The sequence below is a fragment of the Chiloscyllium plagiosum genome, unplaced genomic scaffold, assembly GCF_037043375.1.
Source record: "Chiloscyllium plagiosum isolate Xiang-an unplaced genomic scaffold, Cpla_swu_hap1 HiC_scaffold_5, whole genome shotgun sequence".
Taxonomy (NCBI): Eukaryota; Metazoa; Chordata; class Chondrichthyes; order Orectolobiformes; family Hemiscylliidae; genus Chiloscyllium; species Chiloscyllium plagiosum.
In genome coordinates this window covers 91,501,789-91,520,958 of record NW_028270143.1, presented here as the reverse complement: position 1 = coordinate 91,520,958, position 19,170 = coordinate 91,501,789, and the positions used below count along the sequence as shown (strand labels likewise).

Sequence of the window (19,170 nt, the reverse complement as noted above, 5' to 3'; positions counted from 1 at the left end):
AAAAATATTTTAAGTGATGCACTAAATTAGAGAATCTATGGGATGTCAATTTAATTACAACAAATCAAAGCTGCATTTACTTCATCATATCAATTATTTGAATAAGTAATTTGAGTGGCAAAATGCATTGAATATCAGCATGGAATCTCCTGAAAATTAGCACTGCTACCACAATATAAACATAATATAAAACTAGTTGCAAAAGCTAAATTAAATGTGTTTCAAAGTTATTTAAGCCAACTTTTATGTTAAGACCAAGTTTTCTTAACCTTTTGTGATACTTCATCCTTATCCTACCCTATCCTTACCCTATTAACATGGTGAAGTTGTTGGTAATGGGTCCAGAAGTGAGCAACACTTTCACTCAAGAGCAGATGGCTGGCCACACAGATCGAGCAGTGGTCAGCCAATTAGCTACACAAGGGCGAAGAGTATGGGAATCATGCAATAGAGATGTGTAAGATGTCAACTCCCTGCTGTTACTTCATGGAGTTGAAGATCCAGGAGCCAGAGGAGCATTAGTTTCTGGCAAACCATTGACTACCCTCTGGGTCATGTATTGCATGCAAAGCTTCAGGTCCTTCTTTCACACCACTGACTTCAGAACCTCATGGGAAACTGGGTCACTGCAGGAAAAGGATGAATGAGTACTCTGCAAGAATAGTAGCACGATATCGTCACTGTGAAGTGACACTCAAATGTACATCGGGCAGAGAATTGTTAGATAAGAGGCTCATGTGTAAAAGGAACAACTACTTGATGTTATTGCTGCAATTGCAGGACAATGTGTTTGTGAAGCACTTACTTTGGATGGCTCAGGAGCTGTCACAGGCATGCATGCTCAGAAAATATTTGTGCACTCCTTGGTATGGTGTTCAAACCTTCTGTTTGTCAGCTGGAGAAAACTACATAATTGAAAGGAGCAAAACATGACCAGTGGAGGGGCACCTGACATACAAATCCTCACCAATTGAGAGAAGGGGTCCACCAAACTTGCCAGGGAGACCAGGACCAAGTGAAATGAATGGAGGGACTTGAGTCTCAAAGCAATCCACTGAGGATTTCTCCAGTCTACTGTTGATAAAAGGACATTCAAGACTAATACCTGAAATATTATTGAGAGAAGCAAGCGTACATAATTATTAGCTGATCTATTCCCAGTTCCACCACCAGATCCATCTCCACTTTGAGCACCAGCTGTGAAGATAATGATACTGAATCTCAGAGGGTGCATCGCCACGGCATTCAACTGTACTCTGCTCCAACATGTACACAGCCACCTCAAAGGAAGCAAATTCTTGATTGGGCTCAGGGTCATAATCTGGGTATCACATTGTATTCATCTATACTTCTCATCTCCTCTGGGAGGCAGCCAACACAATCAAAGATCCCTCCCATCATAGTTATAATCTCTTTCAACCTCTTCCACTGGACAGAAGATATAAAATCTTAAATACACATGCCAACAGATTCAAGAACAGTTTCTTCCTCGCTGTTATTAGATTTCTGAATGGACCTCTCAAATTTCAAATTCAATGTGATCTTGTCCTTGGTGAACCTTCTCTATAGTCCTAACATTGTATTCCTTGCTCTGTTATAATATCCTGATGCACTTTGTATGATGTGATATGTCAGTATTGCACGCAAAACAAAACCTTTCATTGTACCTAGGTACATGTGACAGTAGTAAATCAAATTAAAGGAATATATTTCAGAATATAGTTCTCAAGGAAGAAACACATAGAAAAATGGCCATGGAGAAATAACAACCAAAGTCAGATCACCATTGCACTGCTATTTTTTATGTTAAGAAAGAGCTCTGTAATTCTGGAAGGAATTGTTTGGTGGTGGGTGGTGCCAGGTCTCGCAGCAGGGGAAGGGATTTTCAAATTTGGCAGGAAAAGGAGTATTGGCTCCAAGGAGGAGTAAGGGATACATGTTGGGTGTGGCAGCAGGACTGTTGGATTGTGAGGGGAAATAGAGGTGTCAGGTCCTAAGGATGTCAGGTTCGGAGGCAGGGATAGGATATCAATCTGGAAGGTGTAAATGGTATGGGTGTGTGTGTGGCAAATTGGAGGTTCAGTTTAATAGTTAGCCAAGAGTTGGACTAGGTTTTAATAGCCTAGCATTTCCTTGGTAGCGAGTAACTTGGCTGCAATGGAACTTTTGAATTTTCACACGTGGATGGATATGTTTGGAGGTTTGCAGAGTCAGGAGAATTACCCATTGGAATCTTCAATTTCCCATGAAATTTCCTCCTTGAACACTATACTCCAAAATATATCTGTTTGCTAATTCAAGGATTTTGCAGGGTCCCAACATACAACTCATATCTTTGACTGTCTGGCCATCAAAAAATATGGGCTGATATTTCGGTTGTAACGAACTGCAATTAGCAAGATGGTGATGCAAATTTTTAAAAAGCTTCATCCACAGATACATCCTTCATGTCAATCCAAAAATATATTTCTGCAGAGAAGATGAGACCCAAATTAAAGTTGATCAAGTTTGGCATTATTTGAAAATGACTGGAAAAATGATTTACATTTGCAATACATGTTCTTTGCATAACTTGTGGTGGACAAGAATTGGAAAATATCGAACCTATCATTGATCTGTCTATATTAGAGAAATCTGATATTTCTTTTTGCAGTAGTTATTTATATAATTGGTTATTTATAAATGGTTTCACTTTAGCATTTTTCTTGTGGCTTTCTAGAAATGCAACCAAATACTGTAAATTAGATTTTCTGCTATGCTACATGTATGATTTGTCCATATGGATGGAGGTAAGAAATAACAGGAGGGAGAAGACACTGGAAGGGGTAGTCTAACCATAACAATAACTATAGCAAGACCTACATATATTGATTCTGCTTTCTCTCTGAAATAAAGGACAACATTCTCCTTGTCTTCCCTATTACCCATCAAACTTGGTTCTACTTTCTTATGATTCATGCATGAGGACTCCCAAATCCCTCTGATTTAAGGAGTCTTCATTCATTTAACTAACATTCAGCTCCTCTAATCATTATGCCAAAGTGTATACTCCTTATACACTAACAGCTGTGTGGTCAAATTTTGCCCCAATTCATTTATGCGTTTGCTGATGACACCACCATTTTAAGTTGGATGTCAAATATTGATAAGACATAATACAGGCAAGAGATTGAGTGTTTAACAGTATGGTGTAAAGATAGCAATCTCCCATCAACAAAACAGAAGAGCTGATCATTGACTTCAGGAAGTGGCGTGGAGGGAAAGCCCCTGTCAGCATCAATGGTGCTGAGGTGGAGAGGATGAAGAGCATTAGGTTTTTGGGAGTGATGATCACCAACAATCTGTCCTGGTCCACCTACATGAATGCAATGTTCAAAGAAATACAACAACATCTCTACTTCCTCAAGGCTAAGGACATTTGTCCTGTCCACAGGAACTCTTTCCTATTTTTATTGGTGCACCATAGAAAGCATCCTGTCTGGGTGCATCATAGCATGGTGTGGCAACTGCTCTTCCCGAGACCACAAGAAACTACAGAGAGTCATGAACACAGCCCAGACCATCACGCAACAGTCCATCTGTTGACTTCATCTATACTTCTTGCTGCTTCAGGAATCAACCAACGTAATCAAAAATCCCTCCCATCCTGGCTTCACTCTCTCCCACCTTCTTCCAATGGGCAGAAGATATAAAAGTTTGAATACACATATGAACAGATTCAAGAAGTTTCTTCCCCGCTGTTAGCAAACTTTTGAATGGGCTTCTCACATGTTAATGTCGATCTCCCTCTCTGCAGCTTCTCTGCAGCTGTAACATCATATTTTGTATTCTGTTCTGCTACCCTGATGCAGTTAGTATGGTACAATCTGCTTATATAGCACACAGAACAACACTGTTCACTGTAAATCTGTACACGTGACAACAATAAATCAAACTCACACTTAATGATTATTTATATTGATTAGTCAATCCTTTTTCCATGCTAATATACTACCTCCAAAACCATGACTCTTGTTTTAGCGAGCCTGCTTCTGCCCCTTTCCTAAAATTCACAAGCAGGACTGACCAGGCAGATCCATGGTTTTTGCCCATTTCTGCCCCTTGCAAATTATTTCTTCCTTTCTTGATACAATTTTTTCTCCCCTTGTCCACTCCCTAACCACGTATGATCCTTTGATTCCTTATGTCAGTTTCAAAATTTCCAGTTCGCGGGCACGAGCCACCTCCTCGTCACCATGGAACATGCAGTCCCTTTACATGTCCATCATCCATCAGAATGGTCTTGGGTGTCTGCTTCTTCCTGGAAAGAAAACCTGAACCATTTCAATCCACCACCACTCTCCTCCATCTGGTTGAGATTATCCTCACTTTAAACAACTTCTCCTTTACCTCTTCTCACTTACTTTAGATCAAAGGTTTGGACATAAATACCCACATGGGCCCCAGTTATGCCTGTATCTTTGTAAGGTATGTGGAACACTCCTTGTTCCATTCCTACTCCAGACCTTACCCACAACACTTTCTCCATTTTATCGATAACATCATTGGTGCTGCTTCCTTCTCATTTAGAAGTAGAAACATTGTCATTTCTAATTTCTACCTTACTCTCACCTTCACTTGATCCAGCTCCTCCCTTTCCTTCCTTGACATCTCAGTTTCCATTTCTGGGATTCTTTCTGATTCATTAGCGACCATTTTCAGCCACTTCAAAACACTATTCCCCTTGAAATCTTAAATGAGTAGGAGGGAACAAGCTTACATGAATCTGCTTGCAGTTGAGATGCTGTTGTTACAGGCGTATCAATGGGGACACCAGCAGGGACTATCACACCAATATAACACAGGGACAGCCTGAGTCACGGATACTTGCTGCACGGATGGTTGCTCAGTTAGAGCAGTCAAGAAGATTGATGGTGATGGTGATGGTGATGGTCATCATGCCCCCTGAGAGTTGGCACTCTCATCCTCCATAATAACTGCCTCAGCCCTTTGGTAGCATTCCATCACACATTCCATCTAGCCTCATTGGCTAGACAGGATCACAAACTGTGGTGTAATTGGTTGTAATTGGTGATAGTGTAGCATCTACTTAATCACTATCACTGATCTGCTCAAGTTATAGAGCATGACAAACATTCTGTTCATAGTTCCTGAGTGCTTCCACATATAGTTGTTCATGAGGTTGGCCATTTTGTCAATGGAGAACCTCATGCATTCAAAGCTCTGAGCCATGGCACCACACATGGGCTGACTACATGTCTTCATTTTTTTCTATGACTGCTCACTACCATCAGGATTCTGACATTTAGGAACATTTTACTCCTGTGTGTTCAAGTAGGTCCTCATTTCCTGTATTTTGAGAGGCCCTGTATCTGCACCAAGCTGAGAATGGCTGTTTTTCTCCTCCATGCTCTGAGGGGAACAGTTTAAATCTGTCTTTGTCTTTCTCCCCTTCCCCTGCTCGCTAGTATGGTGTTCATTAATCAGTATTACCCTATCCATGTTCATGGAAAGATTCAGTAATATATATGTATCTGCACTGACGAAGGGTGCCTGTAAGTACTAAACTTACTGTCTCAGTGTCTACTGATGGCACCACGGCAATTATAGGTCTCAAACTTTGCCCCTTCAAGTCAAAATCTTTGGGACACTCAAGAAGAGATCATGAGAATCATCATTTGAGTGCAAAAGCTGTAAAGTGATGAGTCTTTGGCACATTGCCAAATGTGGAAGGAGAGCACGATCAGCAAGTCAGGAGGGAGAGATTACATCTGGAGTGAGACACAGCCTGAACTACTATGTAGTTCAGGAAATTTGGAGGTAGCATGGGAAGTTGGTTTAGAGGGGAAGAAGTGCTTTTTGCTTACTTTTTTGGCTCATATTTTGTAAGCTTTTTTTAACAAGATATATTGAAGACAACGATCAGGGGCCCAGCACAAGAATGACATCACAGGAAACCAGAACATTTTTGGTTAGTGATAGCTACTAATGTGACTATCATAGGTTACTTTCAGATTGATGGTAAATAGAGGAAATATTTACACACTACGAATTAAAACACCAGTATGATTTTTTAAAATCAAATTAAGAACTAAGAAATAAAAATAGAGTGCTAGGCCAGTCAGTGTGTTGTAACAACATGATTTGGGAGCTGGTGGACCCCATTGTAGTTCATAGTGACCATATCTATAGCAAGTGTTGGTTGCTCAAGGAACTCCAGCTCAGAGTTGGTGAGCTAGAATCTGAGCTTTGAATAATGCAACACAGCAGGGAAGGGGAGAGTTATCTTGATGCTGCGTTTTAGGAGGCAGTCACAGTCCTAAGATTAATTACCTTGAAATCAGTCAGTGGTCAGTGTGACTATGAGTGAGACAGATAGAGGGATCCAAAAGGTCCTCCATACTGAAGGAACTTGAGCTCCTGAGTTTGTCTAACAGATTTGAAATTCTTGCTCCCTGTATGGATGAGAGTGGGGCCTTTTTTTTACATTAGATTACTTTACATTAGTTTACTTTACAGTGTGGAAACAGGCCCTTCGGCCCAACAAGTCCACACCGACCCGCCGAAGCGCAAACCACCCATACCCCTACATTTACCCCTTACCTAACACTACGGACAATTTAGCATGGCCAATTCACCTGACCTGCACATCTTTGGACTGTGGGAGGAAACCGGAGCACCCGGAGGAAACCCACGCAGACATGGAGAGAATGTGCAAACTCCACACAGTCAGTCGCCTGAGGCGGGAATTGAACCCGGGTCTCTGGCGCTGCGAGGCAGCAGTGCTAACCACTGTGCCACCGTGCCGCCCACGGAGGATGAGCAAAGTGACGATAGCAACATGATATAGGGAGCCATTCAAGCGTGAGGAGAAAAGAGAAATGTTGTTGTAATTGGTGATAGTGTAGTCAGAGGAATAGATCATGTTCTCTGTGGTAGAATTCGAGAGACCCAAAAATTGTGTTGCTCGCCTGGTGCCCGGGTTCAGTACATCTCATCTGGGCAGCAGAGGAGCTTGGGGCAAGATCCAGCTATCGAGATCCATGATATACGTATCAATGATAGAGCAAAGAAGAGTATAGAGGTTCTGCTGAGGGAGCATGAGCATCTAGGGGCTAAGTTAAAAGCTGAGCCAGTAATAATTGCTGGTTTACTACCTGAGCCATGAGCAAATTTGCACAGGCTCAACAAGATTAGAGGTAAGTGCATGGCTCAAAGATTGATGTGGAAGAAACAAATTCAAATTCATGGGACGTTGGCACTAATATTGGGTAAGGAGGGAACTGTTCCAATGGGATGGGCTCCACCTGAATCATGCTAGGAGCAGACTCCTTGTGAACCGCATCGCCAGGGCTGTGGATAGGGTATAAACTAAATAGTGAGAGGATTGGTTCAGTTGCATGGAAAATTATGGAAAATGTTATGGATGGGGGGATGGCTCTACAGAGGTTATTAAAGTTTCCAAAACAAGCAGGAGAACAGAGAGTGTGGAAAGGGTCATGAATCTAACTTCAGGCACAGCAGATGAGGGGACACCTATGAGAAGGGGACAGTCAACGCAGGACTGTGGGTGTTGCAGTTAAATGTATGCAGGTTACAAAACAGTAAATGAGTTTGTAGCAATGAATTGATTGAAATTAGCAGCAATGATTTTATGGGTATCATATAAATGGGACTGCAAGGGGAACTAAATGTTCAAGGATATGCATGCTAAAAAAGGACAGGCAAATGGGTAGAAGGGACAGAATTGCCTTGTTCATAGAAATAAAATTAAATTGATAACAAGGAGTGATATAGAGGTGTAAGGTGTAGAATTTGTATGGGTAGAGTTTAGGAGCCGCAAAGGAATAAAGATCCTGATGGGAATTTTGTATAGGCCTCTGAGTGGTAGTCAGGATGTGTGGCAGAAAATAAATCAGGAGATAGAAAAGATATGTTAGAAATGTCCTATTAAAATAGTCATGGAGTACTCCCACTTGCAGGTAGACGGGGAAAATCAGGTTGGTGGTGGATCTCAACAAGTAGAATTTGTGGAATGTCTTTGAGATGGATTTTTGGAGCAGCTTGTGGTAGAGCCCACTAAGGAACAGAAAATTCCAGTTTTGTATGATGTGTAATGAGGCAGGCTTGATTAGGAATTAGGGTGAAGGAAACCTGAGGGGGCAGTGACTATAATATGATAGAATTCACCCTGTAGTTTGAGAGGGAGAAGCTTAAATCATAGCAGGACCTATACACTTAATGATAAGGTCCTCGGGAGTGTTGCTGAACAAAGAGACTTTGGAGTGCAGGTTCATAGATCCTTGAAAGTAGAGTCGCAGGTAGGTAGGATAGTGAAGAAGATGTTTTATATGCTTTTCTGTATTGGTCAGAGGTCATGTTGCAGCTGTACAGGATGTTGGTTAGGCCATTTTTGAAACATTGCACGCAATTCTGGTCTCCTTCCTATCAGAAGGATGTTGCAAAACTTGAAAGAGTTCAGAAAAGATTTCCAAAGACGTTGCTAGGCTTGGAGGATTTGAGCTATAGGGAGAGGCTGAATTGGATGGGGCTGTTTTCCCTGGAGTGCCAGAGGCTGAGGGATGACCTAATAGAGGTTTATAAAATCATGAGGGGCATGGATGGAGTAAATAGACGAAGTCTTTTCCCTGGGTTGGGTGAATCCAGAATTAGAGGGCATAGGTTTAGGGTGAGAAGGGAAAGATATAAAAGGGACCTAAGGGGCAACTTTTTCACGCAGAGGGTGGTACGTGTATTGAATAAGTTGCCAGAGGAAGTGGTGGAGGCTGGTACACTTGCAACATTTAAAAGGCATTTGGATGGGCATATGAATAGGAAGGGTTTGGAGGAATATGGGCCGGGTGCTGGCAGGTGGGACTAGATTGGGTTGGGATGTCTGGTCAGCATGGACGGGTTGAACCGAAGGGTCTGTTTCCATGCTGTACATCTCTATGACTCTAAGATGCATTAATCTGAAAGTTAATGACTTCTGTAGATGCTACCCATAAGTATGCCGCCATCTTTTGGAGAATTGTCTTCAGTTTAAGTTATCCTCAGAGGTATAGCTTTCCTTTATTATCTCTTGAAAGAGGATGTCTCAGCTTCTTGTTTGCTTTTCAATGCTTCCAAACTAATTTAGCTGATTTTTTTCTGTTGCAATAAGAGATTATGTGGTCCATAGATTCTCTCACTGGCTCTCAACTAGATAATCTTCTAGGTTTTGTTTTTTCACAAAATTCAAACTGAGATAAAACCACACAATTTTACTTCTCTTTCAGTGTAGGTCTATCTGAATTTCATTTACATTGGCTATCTTCTCTCAGTCAACTGCAAACCATATCAGATCCAAACTGCAACTAACTGTCCCAGTAAACACCAAGAAATTGAAAGCAGAGTAATCTATTTAGCTCCACCCATTTCCATGAAGATGTAGCCTGCTCTGTGCTATTCTAAAACTGAGCTTTAAGTTAGTATTCTCTCAGAGAAGCATCTGCAACTTATTTTTTGAACCAATGACACAAATGGATTTTACAACTTTTTAGGGTCTACTGAATGCCTTTAAACTTCAATGCTATCTCTCAAAACAAATTATCTCTGAATTGGACTCCTTGCATGCATTGCAGACAGAATGTCTCCAGATCTTTAGCTAAGAAACCAAACTCAATATCTTCTATTACCTCTCTCAAGTCCTGAACTTTTGAACCTACAACTGAAAAGTTATATTTCTAAAGCTTAAGTTGCTATTCTTAACAGACCATAGGGTTGCTCTCTCATTGAAGAAGATATGACTGGTTGTGAGTTAACTAAAGTGCCATCATGCCTCAGGCGAGGGGAGAGGTTGAGAAGGATAGCCCTTCATACTAACCTCAGCTGGTGATCGAAATTGAACCCACACCTGTTGGCAACACACTGCTTTGCAAACCAACTATCCAGCCAACTGAACTGAATTAATTCCCTTCTGAAGTTTTATTCTAAAACATTTGAAATATGTACAAGATATTCACAACACAATTCTGATCTCTTTAGCATTCCCAATTTTAATCACTGCATCATTTCCTTCAAGATGCCCAAGTCCTAATTATTGGAATTCTCTACCCAGTCTCTGCACCTTTTCTCATTTGAGATGCTTGTAACAGGACACCTTTTTGATCAAGCTTTTGTTTATCTTTTCTAATATCTCTGATGTGACTCAGTGTCTATTTGATAATGCTATTCTGAAGCTAGGGACATTTTATGTTATTTAAGCCTTAATATAAGTACCGGTTGTTTTTGTTGATGATATTTCAGACGTACAGCTTTTTCAGAACAGTCATTTCTGCTGATGCTGGCTGACTTGCTGTGTGCTTGCAGACGTATTGGCTTTTGTTTAAGATTTTAAAAAATTCCACAAATGTTGGCAATTTCTCAGCCCTAAAGTAGCTCAGCCTGAAGAGAGAAATTCCAAGCGCAGTTCACAATCAATTTGGAAAATCTTTACATATCTGACTCAATTATAGAATAGTAGGATCAAATAAAATTAGCTGAACTAGACTACTGTGTCAAGACTATTGTGTCAAGCATCATCATTACCAGGAGTGGTTCAAAAGAAGCATTGCTGAAATATGTGACCTCCCAGAACAAAGGACCCGATACACAGCATGAGCAAAACCAATGTAGTGTACAAAATCCCATGCAAGGACTGCACAAAACACTACATAGGACAAACAGGAAGACAGCTAACGATCCGCATCCATGAACACCAACTAGCCACGAAACGACACGACCAGCTATCCTTAGTAGCCACACATGCAGATGACAAGCAACATGAGTTCGACTGGGACAACACTACTATTATAGGACAAGTCAAACAGAGAACAGACAGGGAATTCCTAGAGGCATGGCACTCATCCACAGATTCAATCAATAAGAACATCGACCTGGACCCAATATACCGACCACTGGAACTGACAACCGGAAGCGGCAGAGACAAACCACTATAAATGCCGGAGGAAACATCATAGAAGCGCCTCACAGGAGGCTCCCAAGTACTGAGGATGTCACCTAGACAGAGGACGAAACATCTGCAACACAAATTCCCAGCTCGGCGAACAGAACCACAACAAGTTCAAACGAACTTGTGGTGGTCACTGCTAGCAGCCCAGAAATTTCTACCAAGAGGTCAAGCATTACTCCCAGATTTACCAGAGAATTAGCACTTTTTATATACACAGGGGAAAATGTTGATTTAGTCAATTATCATCATATTAATCCACTCCCAGTGATAGCAGTCATCATTAGAACTATCAATCTAACGGCTAACTTTCTCATTGAAGCTATTTTAGGCTTGTTAAACCCAACAGGACCTCAGTTCAGTTTGGTCCAAATATGGACAAAAGCATTTTTTAAATTAATTCATGGCAAGTGGGCATCACTGGACAGACCAAAACCTATTGTCTGGTCACCCAGAAGGCAGAGTCAGCTACATTGCTGGACTGACATGCAGACCAAATGTCAGATTTCCTTCCCTAAAGAAGATTAATGAACCAGATGAGTTTTCCCCTGACAATGGTCATTAGCTTCATGTTCATCATTAGACACTTCATTCCAGATTATTATTGAATTCAAACTCCATGGCAGGATTTGAACCCAGGTCCCCAGAACATTACCTGTATCTCTGGATTAATATTCTCGTGATGATATCATGAGGTCATTGCCTCCCCTGAATTGGAGATGTGGGACGAGAGTGACCTTCAACATTACAGCAACAGGAGGCGGGAGAGCAAGATACTAGAGAAATGGCTCTGACAGGAAGAGGTGTGCTGGGTCTTCACTTTGTAATTCCCATGAAGGGGGTGAATAGAAATTGTAAAGTGTTCCTTTTGCAGTAAGTTGTGGAAGGCAAGATGGGAATACCTTCTTGGAGAGGGTGAAGTGATCCATAAGTGAAAGGTGTGATGTGTATAAAACAATAAGGTATAGGAACAAAATTCAGCCGTTCTGCCCATCGAGTCTGCTCTGCTATTTGGTCATGACTGATATGTTTCTCAACCCCATTCTTCTGCCTTCTTCCTGTAACACTTGATCCCTTTACAAGAAATATCAGCTAAACATATGGCTGCAGGGATGGCGCAGGAGGAAAGGTTTCAGGTTTATGAATAATTGGGGCTCATTCTGGGGAAGGTGGGACCTCTACAAACAGGACGGTCTTCACTTGAACCAGAGGGGTACTAATATCCTGGGTGGGAAATTTACTGGTGCTATTCAGTTGGGTTTAACTAGCTCAGTGTCCAGATTAGAGTGGTGCTGGAAAAGCACAGCAGTTCAGGCAGCATCTGAGGATCACGAAAATCGACGTTTCGGGCAAAAGCCCTTCATCAGGAATAAATTAGCTCAGCTGAGATGTAGCTCTAGTGCACAGGAGGATGAGAGTAGGGGGGACATGGACAGGATTTCACAGTCACAGGAATGTGCTGGCAGTCAGCAAGCTGGTTTGAAATGTGTCTATTTCAACGCTAGAAGAATCTGAAATAAGGTACGTGAGCTTGCAGCATGGATGGGTAACTGGGACTTCGAAGTTGTGGCCATTTCGGAGACATGGATAGAGCAGGGTCAGGAATGGATGTTGCACGTTCCAGGTTTAGATCTTTCATTAAGGACAGGCAAGCTGTAAAAGGGGGGTAGGTATGGCTTTGTTAGTCAAGGACAGAATAATGGTGGCTGAAAGAAATTTTGACGAAGACTTGTCTACTGAGGTGGTATGGGCTGAAATTAGAAACAGGAGAGGAGAGGTCACACTGCTGGGAGTTTTTTATAGGCCTCTGCAGAGTTCCAGGGATGTGGAGGAGAGGATCGGCAACACGATTCTGGGTAGGCGTGAAAGGAACAGGGGGTCATTATGGGGGACCTTAACTTCCCCAACATTGACTGGAAATGCTATAACTCTAGTATGTCAGATGGATCAGTTTTTGTCCAATGTGTGCAAGAGGATTTCCTGACACAGTAATTTGAAGTGCGAACAAGAGGGGAGGCCACACTAGATCTGGTGCTTGGGAATGAACCAGGCCAGGTGTTTGATTTAGTGGTAGGTGAGCACTTTGGAGAGAGTGACCATAATTCAGTTATGTTTGGTTTAGCAATGGAAAGGGATAGATACATGCCACAGGTCAAGAGTTATCGATGGGGCAAGGGTAATTATAATGCGATGAGGCAAGAATTAGGATGCGTAGAATGGGGTAGCAAAATGCAGGGAATGGGGACAATCGAAATGTGGAGCTGGTTTAAGAAACAGATATTGCCTGTCCTTGATGGGTATGTCCCTAATAGGCAGGGAAGAAGTCATAATGTAAGGGAACCGTGGTTTACTACAGAAATTTCATCTCTTGTAAGCGGAAGAAGGAGGCTTATGTGATGATGAGACGAGATGGTTCAGATGAGGCAATGGAGAGTTACAGATTAGCTATGAAGGATTTAAAGAGAGAGTTAAGAAGAGCAAAGAGAGGACATGAGCAATCTTTAGCAGGTAGAATAAAGGAGAACCCTAAAGCTTTCTATAGGTGTGTGAGGAATAAAAGGATGACTAGGGTAGGAATAGGGCCAGTCAAAGACAGAAGTGGGAAGTTGTGTGTGGACCCTGTGGAGATTGGAGAGGTGCTAAACGAATATTTCTCATCAGTTTTCACTCAGGAAAAGGAGAATATTGTTGAGGAGGAGAATGAGATACGAGATATTAGACTAGAAAGGATCGAGGTTAGTAAGGAAGAGGTGTTATCAGTTCGAGAATGAATTTATTCGAAGATTCTCTGGGAAGCTAGGGAGCAGGTGATGGAACCTTTGGCTTTGATCATTGAGTCGTCATTGTCTACAGGTTTAGTACCAGAGGACTGGAGGATTACAAATGCTGTGCCCTTGTTCAAGAAGGGCAATAGAGATGACCCAGTTAATTATAGACCAGTGAGCCTTAAGTCTGTTGTAGGAAACGTTTGGAAAGGATTATAAGAGATAGAATTTATAATCATCTAGCAAGCAACAATTTGATTGCAGATAGTCAACATAGTTTCGTCAAGGGCAGGTCATGTCTTACAAACCTCACTGAGTTTTTTGAGAATGTGACCCAGCATGTAGATGAGGGTAGGGCAGTTGATGTGGTATACATGGACTTCAGTAAAGCCTTTGATTAGGTTCCAGTTGGTAGGCTATTGGAGAAAATGCAGAGGCATGGGATTGCAGTTTGGATTAGAAACTGGCTTTCTATAAGAAGGCAGCAAGTGTAATTGATGGAAAATTGATGGAGTCCGGTTACTAGTGGTATGCCACAAGGATCTGTTTTGGGACCACTGCTGTTTGTCACTTTTATAAATGACTTCGATGCAGGCATAGGTGGATGGGTTAATAAGTTTGCAGATGACACTAAAGTCAATGGAGTAGTGGACAGTTTGGAAGACTGTTGCAAGTTGCAGGGGGACTTGGATAAACTGCAGAATTGGGCTGAGAGGTAGCAAATGGAGTTCAATGCAGATAAATGTGAGGTGACTCACATTAGGAAGAATAACAAGAAAGCAGAATATTGGGTCAATGGAAAGATTCTTGGTAGTGTGGATGTGCAGAGAGATCTTGGAGTCTATGTATATAGATCCATGAAAATTGCCACCCAGGTTGATAGTGCTGTTAAGAAGGCATACGGTGTGTTAGGTTTATTGGTCAAGGGATTGAGTTCCGGAGCCATAATGTCATGTTGCAACTATACACAACGCTAGTGTGGCCACACTTGAAATATTGTGTACACTTCTGATCGCCCCAATTCAGGAAGGATGCGGAAGCTTTGGAAAAAGTGCAGAGGAGATTTACCAGGCTGTTACCTGGTCTGGGGGGATGGTCTTATGAGGAAAGGCTGAGAGACTTGGGTCTGTTCTCATTGGAAAGAAAAAAGCTAAGAGGGGATTTGATTGAGACATACTAGATGATCAGAGGATCAGATAGAGTAGACAGTGAAAGCCTTTTTCCTAGAATGATGATGTCAGCTTGTATGAGGGGACTTAACTACAAATTGAGGGGTGATAGATTTAAGACAGGTGTCAGAGGCATGTTCTTTACTCAGAGAATGGTAAGGGCATGGAGTGTCCTGCCTGCCAATGTAGTGAACTCAGCCACATTAGGGAGATTTAAGCAATCCTTAGATAAGCACAGGGATGATGATGGGATAGTGTAGGGGGGATGGGCTTAGATTAGTTCACAGGTCAGCACAACATCAAGCGCCGAAGGGTCTGTTCTGAGCTGTATTGTTCTATGTTCTATGTTCTATGCCATTTCTCTGCCCATCTCTTCAATCTATCTATATTCTGTGACAGTCCCCTTCACTATCTGCTACTCCACCAATCTTGGTGTCATCTGCAAACTTGCTAATCAGGCAATCGATACCTTCCTCCAAATCAGTTATAATTATATCACAAACAACAGTAGTCCTAGCACAGATTCCTGTGGAACACTACTGGTCACAGATCTCCATTTTGAGAAATTCCCTTCCACTACTACTCTCTGTCTCCTGTTGCCCAGCCAGTTCTCTATCCATCTAGCTAGAACACTCTAGACCCCATGCGACTTCACCTTCTCCATTAGCCTACCTTGGGGAACCTTATCAAATGCCTTACTAAAGTTCATGTATATGACAAATACAGCCCTTTCCCCATCAGTCAACTTTATCACCTCCTCAAAGAATTCTATTAGGTTTGTAAGACACGACCTTGCCTGCACAAAACATGCTGCCCATTAATGATAGCCCATTTTCTTCCAAATGGGCATAGATCGTATCCCTCAGTATCTTCTCCAGCAGATTCCCTCCCACTGACACTCACTGATCTATAATTACCTGGAGTATCCTTGCTACACTTCTTAAACAAGGGGATAACATTAGCAATTCCCCAATCCTCCGGGACCTCACCATGTTCAAGGATGCTGCAAAGATATCTGTTAAAGCCCCAGCTACTTCCCCTCTCACTTTCCTCAGTAACCTGGGGTAGATCCCATCTGAACCTGGGGACTTGTTTACCTTAATATTTTTTAGAATACCCAAAACTTCCTCCCTCCTTATGCCAACTTGACCTAGAGTACTCATGTCCCTCTCCTCAGTGAATACTGATGCAAAATACTTGTTAAGAACCTCACATCTTTTCTCTGACTCCATGCATAACTTTTCTCTTTTGTCCTTGAGTGGGCCAACCCTTTCTCTAGTTACTCATTTGTTCCTTATCTGTGAAAAAAAGGCTTTGGGATTTTCCTTAACCCTGTTTGCTTCAGATAGCTCATGACCCCTTTTAGCCCTCTTAATTCCTCATTTCAGTTGGTCCTCCATTCGCAGTATTCTTTCAAAGGACAATTGGAAGTATGCGTATTTCTCGGAGCATTGAAGAGATTACAGAGTTATAAAGGGTGAAATCACAGAGACATTGGAAAAGAAAGAATGAGAATTTTAAAATAAGGTGCTTCACTGGAACCGAGTGTTAAGTTGACAAGCACAAGGGCTTAACAGGACTTACTGTGATTCAAGACACAGGCAGTGGAATTTCAGGTGGCCTTAAGTTATAAAGAGTAGGGAATGAAAGTTTAACCAGGAGTGCTTTAGAATAGTTGAGTTTCGAGATAACAAAGTAGGTTTTTCTATTCTATATTCTTTGATCTGATGTAGGAATTGCTGATACAGTCAGCATTGGGCGGCACGGTGGCACAGTGGTTAGCACTGCTGCCTCACAGCGCCAGAGACCTGGGTTCAATTCCCGACTCAGGCAACTGACTGTGTGGAGTTTGCACATTCTCCCCGTGTCTGCGTGGGTTTCCTCCGGGTGCTCCGGTTTCCTCCCACAGTCCAAAGATATGCGGGTCAGGTGAATTGGCCATGCTAAATTGCCCATAGTGTTAGGTTAAAGGGGTAATTGTAGGGGTATGGGTGGGTTGTGCTTCGGCCGGTCGGTGTGGACTTGTTGGGCCGAAGGTCCTGTTTCCACACTGTAAGTAATCTAATCTAATCTAATTTGTTGCCCATACCTAAATGGGCAACATTTGAACTAAATAGCTTACTAGGTCTTTTCAGAGGAAAATTAAAAGTCAACCACATTTTTTATTGGTGTGGAATCAAATGTGCACCAGACTACGTAAGTAATGCAGCTATCTTCATTTAAAGGATATTAGGGAAACAGATTTTTACTAATAACAAGTTCTCATGGTCAGCATAACTGAGGCTAGCTTTATATCCAAGGTTCGTTAATTAAATCTACATTTCACTCATTACTCTGGTCAGATTTAATCCACGTGCCCAAAGCTTCTAGATTACTAGTACGGTGATATTATCACCACATCATTATCTCTCCACCATAAATTAATTCTTCAACTGAGGCCATCACCGCAAAATCAATAAGGTCCGGTTTTAAATGCGTGCATCTAAATTTCTGCCAACCAGATTACTTTGTTACACTCATCTGTACATTTTTGTTATTCTAGCTCCCAGCTTGTATTTATCATTTTATGTTTGGACTATACCTGTTGGACTATAACCTGATGTTGTGTGATTTTTAACTTTATGTTGACTGCCTTTTTAGGAAGCTGGGGAAATGGTTCGCTCCTTTGTTGGTGGCCTGGAATTGATTGTTAATTTGCTAAAATCTGATGATATCGAGGTTCTGGCCAGTGTTTGTGCAGCTTTAGCCAAAATAGCCATGGACGAAGAAAACCTAGCAGTTATAACAGATCATGGAGTTGTTCAAATGTTGTCAAGTTTAACATACACAGTAAGTAGCCTTGGTATGTATTACTTGTTAAAAGAGTTTCATAGTTTGGCATTGTATTTACAGTACAGGAACAGGCCATTTGACCCAACAGGTTTATATCAATATTTATATGTCAAATAGGCCTCCTCCCACCCTTCTTTATCTCATCCAATCAATATATCCTTCTTGTCCTTTCTCCCTCATATTTATCTAACTTTCTGTTAAATTTACCCGTTCTAGTTACATCAATTATTCATTATAGTAGTGAGTTTCACATTCTAACCACTGCCTGGGTAATGTGCTTTTTCTTGAATTCCACACTGGTTTTATTCATGATTAGCTTATATTTATGGCTGCTATTTCTTGACTCCCCCACCTCTCTATGTCTAATGTGTCAACCTCTTTTCATAATGTTGAAGATCTCAGTCAGAAATAGAGACCCAAATTACTAAAGCTTTCCTGATCAATGCAGCAGACAGAAATTGCTGGAAAAGCCCAGCAGGTCTGGCAGCATCTGTGGAGAGAAATCAGAGTTAATGTTTTGGATTGAGTTAACCCTTCCTCAGTAGACATGGTTGTGCTCACTTGCCAATATCTTCACAGGGTTCAGGTTAGTAGAGAGCCAATTACAGAGCTGAGAATGAACTTTTAAAAAGTTATGCTGCCAAAGGAATTACCAAAGTATCACTATGAATTCCTAAAATGTCCAATGTTCTTATGGTTGTCTTTAATTAGGCATTGCCCCAGCTAATTCCTTCACAAAACTGGGCACTCATTTTGTTGTGTATACACATGGTGTCTGGTAACCAATATATTTTTAAAATATACATATAGAATGTTTCCTAAACCAAAATAAATATCTACATGCACATCCTCTTGAGGTTGGCGCTTAGAGGCAAATAAGGGCACTGAAAATAATTTAACTGGTCGAAGATAGCCAGCGTGGATCTTTAAAGAGCAGGTCATGCCTGACAAATCTGATTATGTCTCTTAAAGGTGTGACTAAAGTATTAGACAGAGTGGTGTTTATGGATGTTTTTGTATTGTACGTGCAGTGCTGGTGTGTTACAGATGCATATTGGAACCCTCAGAATGACATAATTTGTGTACCTACCCAGGCAGTTTAAACATCTGTTGAACTGATTTACACTACCTAAGTCCCTCCACAAATGACTCTTGCACTGATCTTAGTGTCAAAGACTTGGGCTAGATATGCCATATTTACCCAGATACTTAAAACCAGAATGATAGCACTTTTTAATCTCTGCTGTAACTCATTGATTAACAGCACAATCTAATCATTGCCCCCATACATAATCTTCCTGATACCCAACCATTCAACCCAACTTGACTTTCTCCACCCACTAACCAATCAAATTCAAAACACACTCCTGACCCAATTCCCCACCTCCCAACCCACGTCCCACTTCCCCTAATC

At 41.6% G+C, this 19,170-nt stretch overlaps 1 protein-coding gene across 2 annotated transcripts in view; it reads left to right on the top strand.

Moving 5' to 3' along the window:
- The window catches only part of odad2 (outer dynein arm docking complex subunit 2), a 384,917-nt gene that overhangs the window by 291,529 nt on the left and 74,218 nt on the right, over positions 1–19,170 (top strand). For both annotated transcript variants that reach the window (XM_043690488.2, XM_043690489.2), the window contains exon 18: positions 17,565–17,753. In XM_043690488.2, the coding sequence (XP_043546423.2) occupies positions 17,565–17,753 (189 nt within the window). The remainder of the gene's footprint in view (positions 1–17,564; positions 17,754–19,170) is intronic.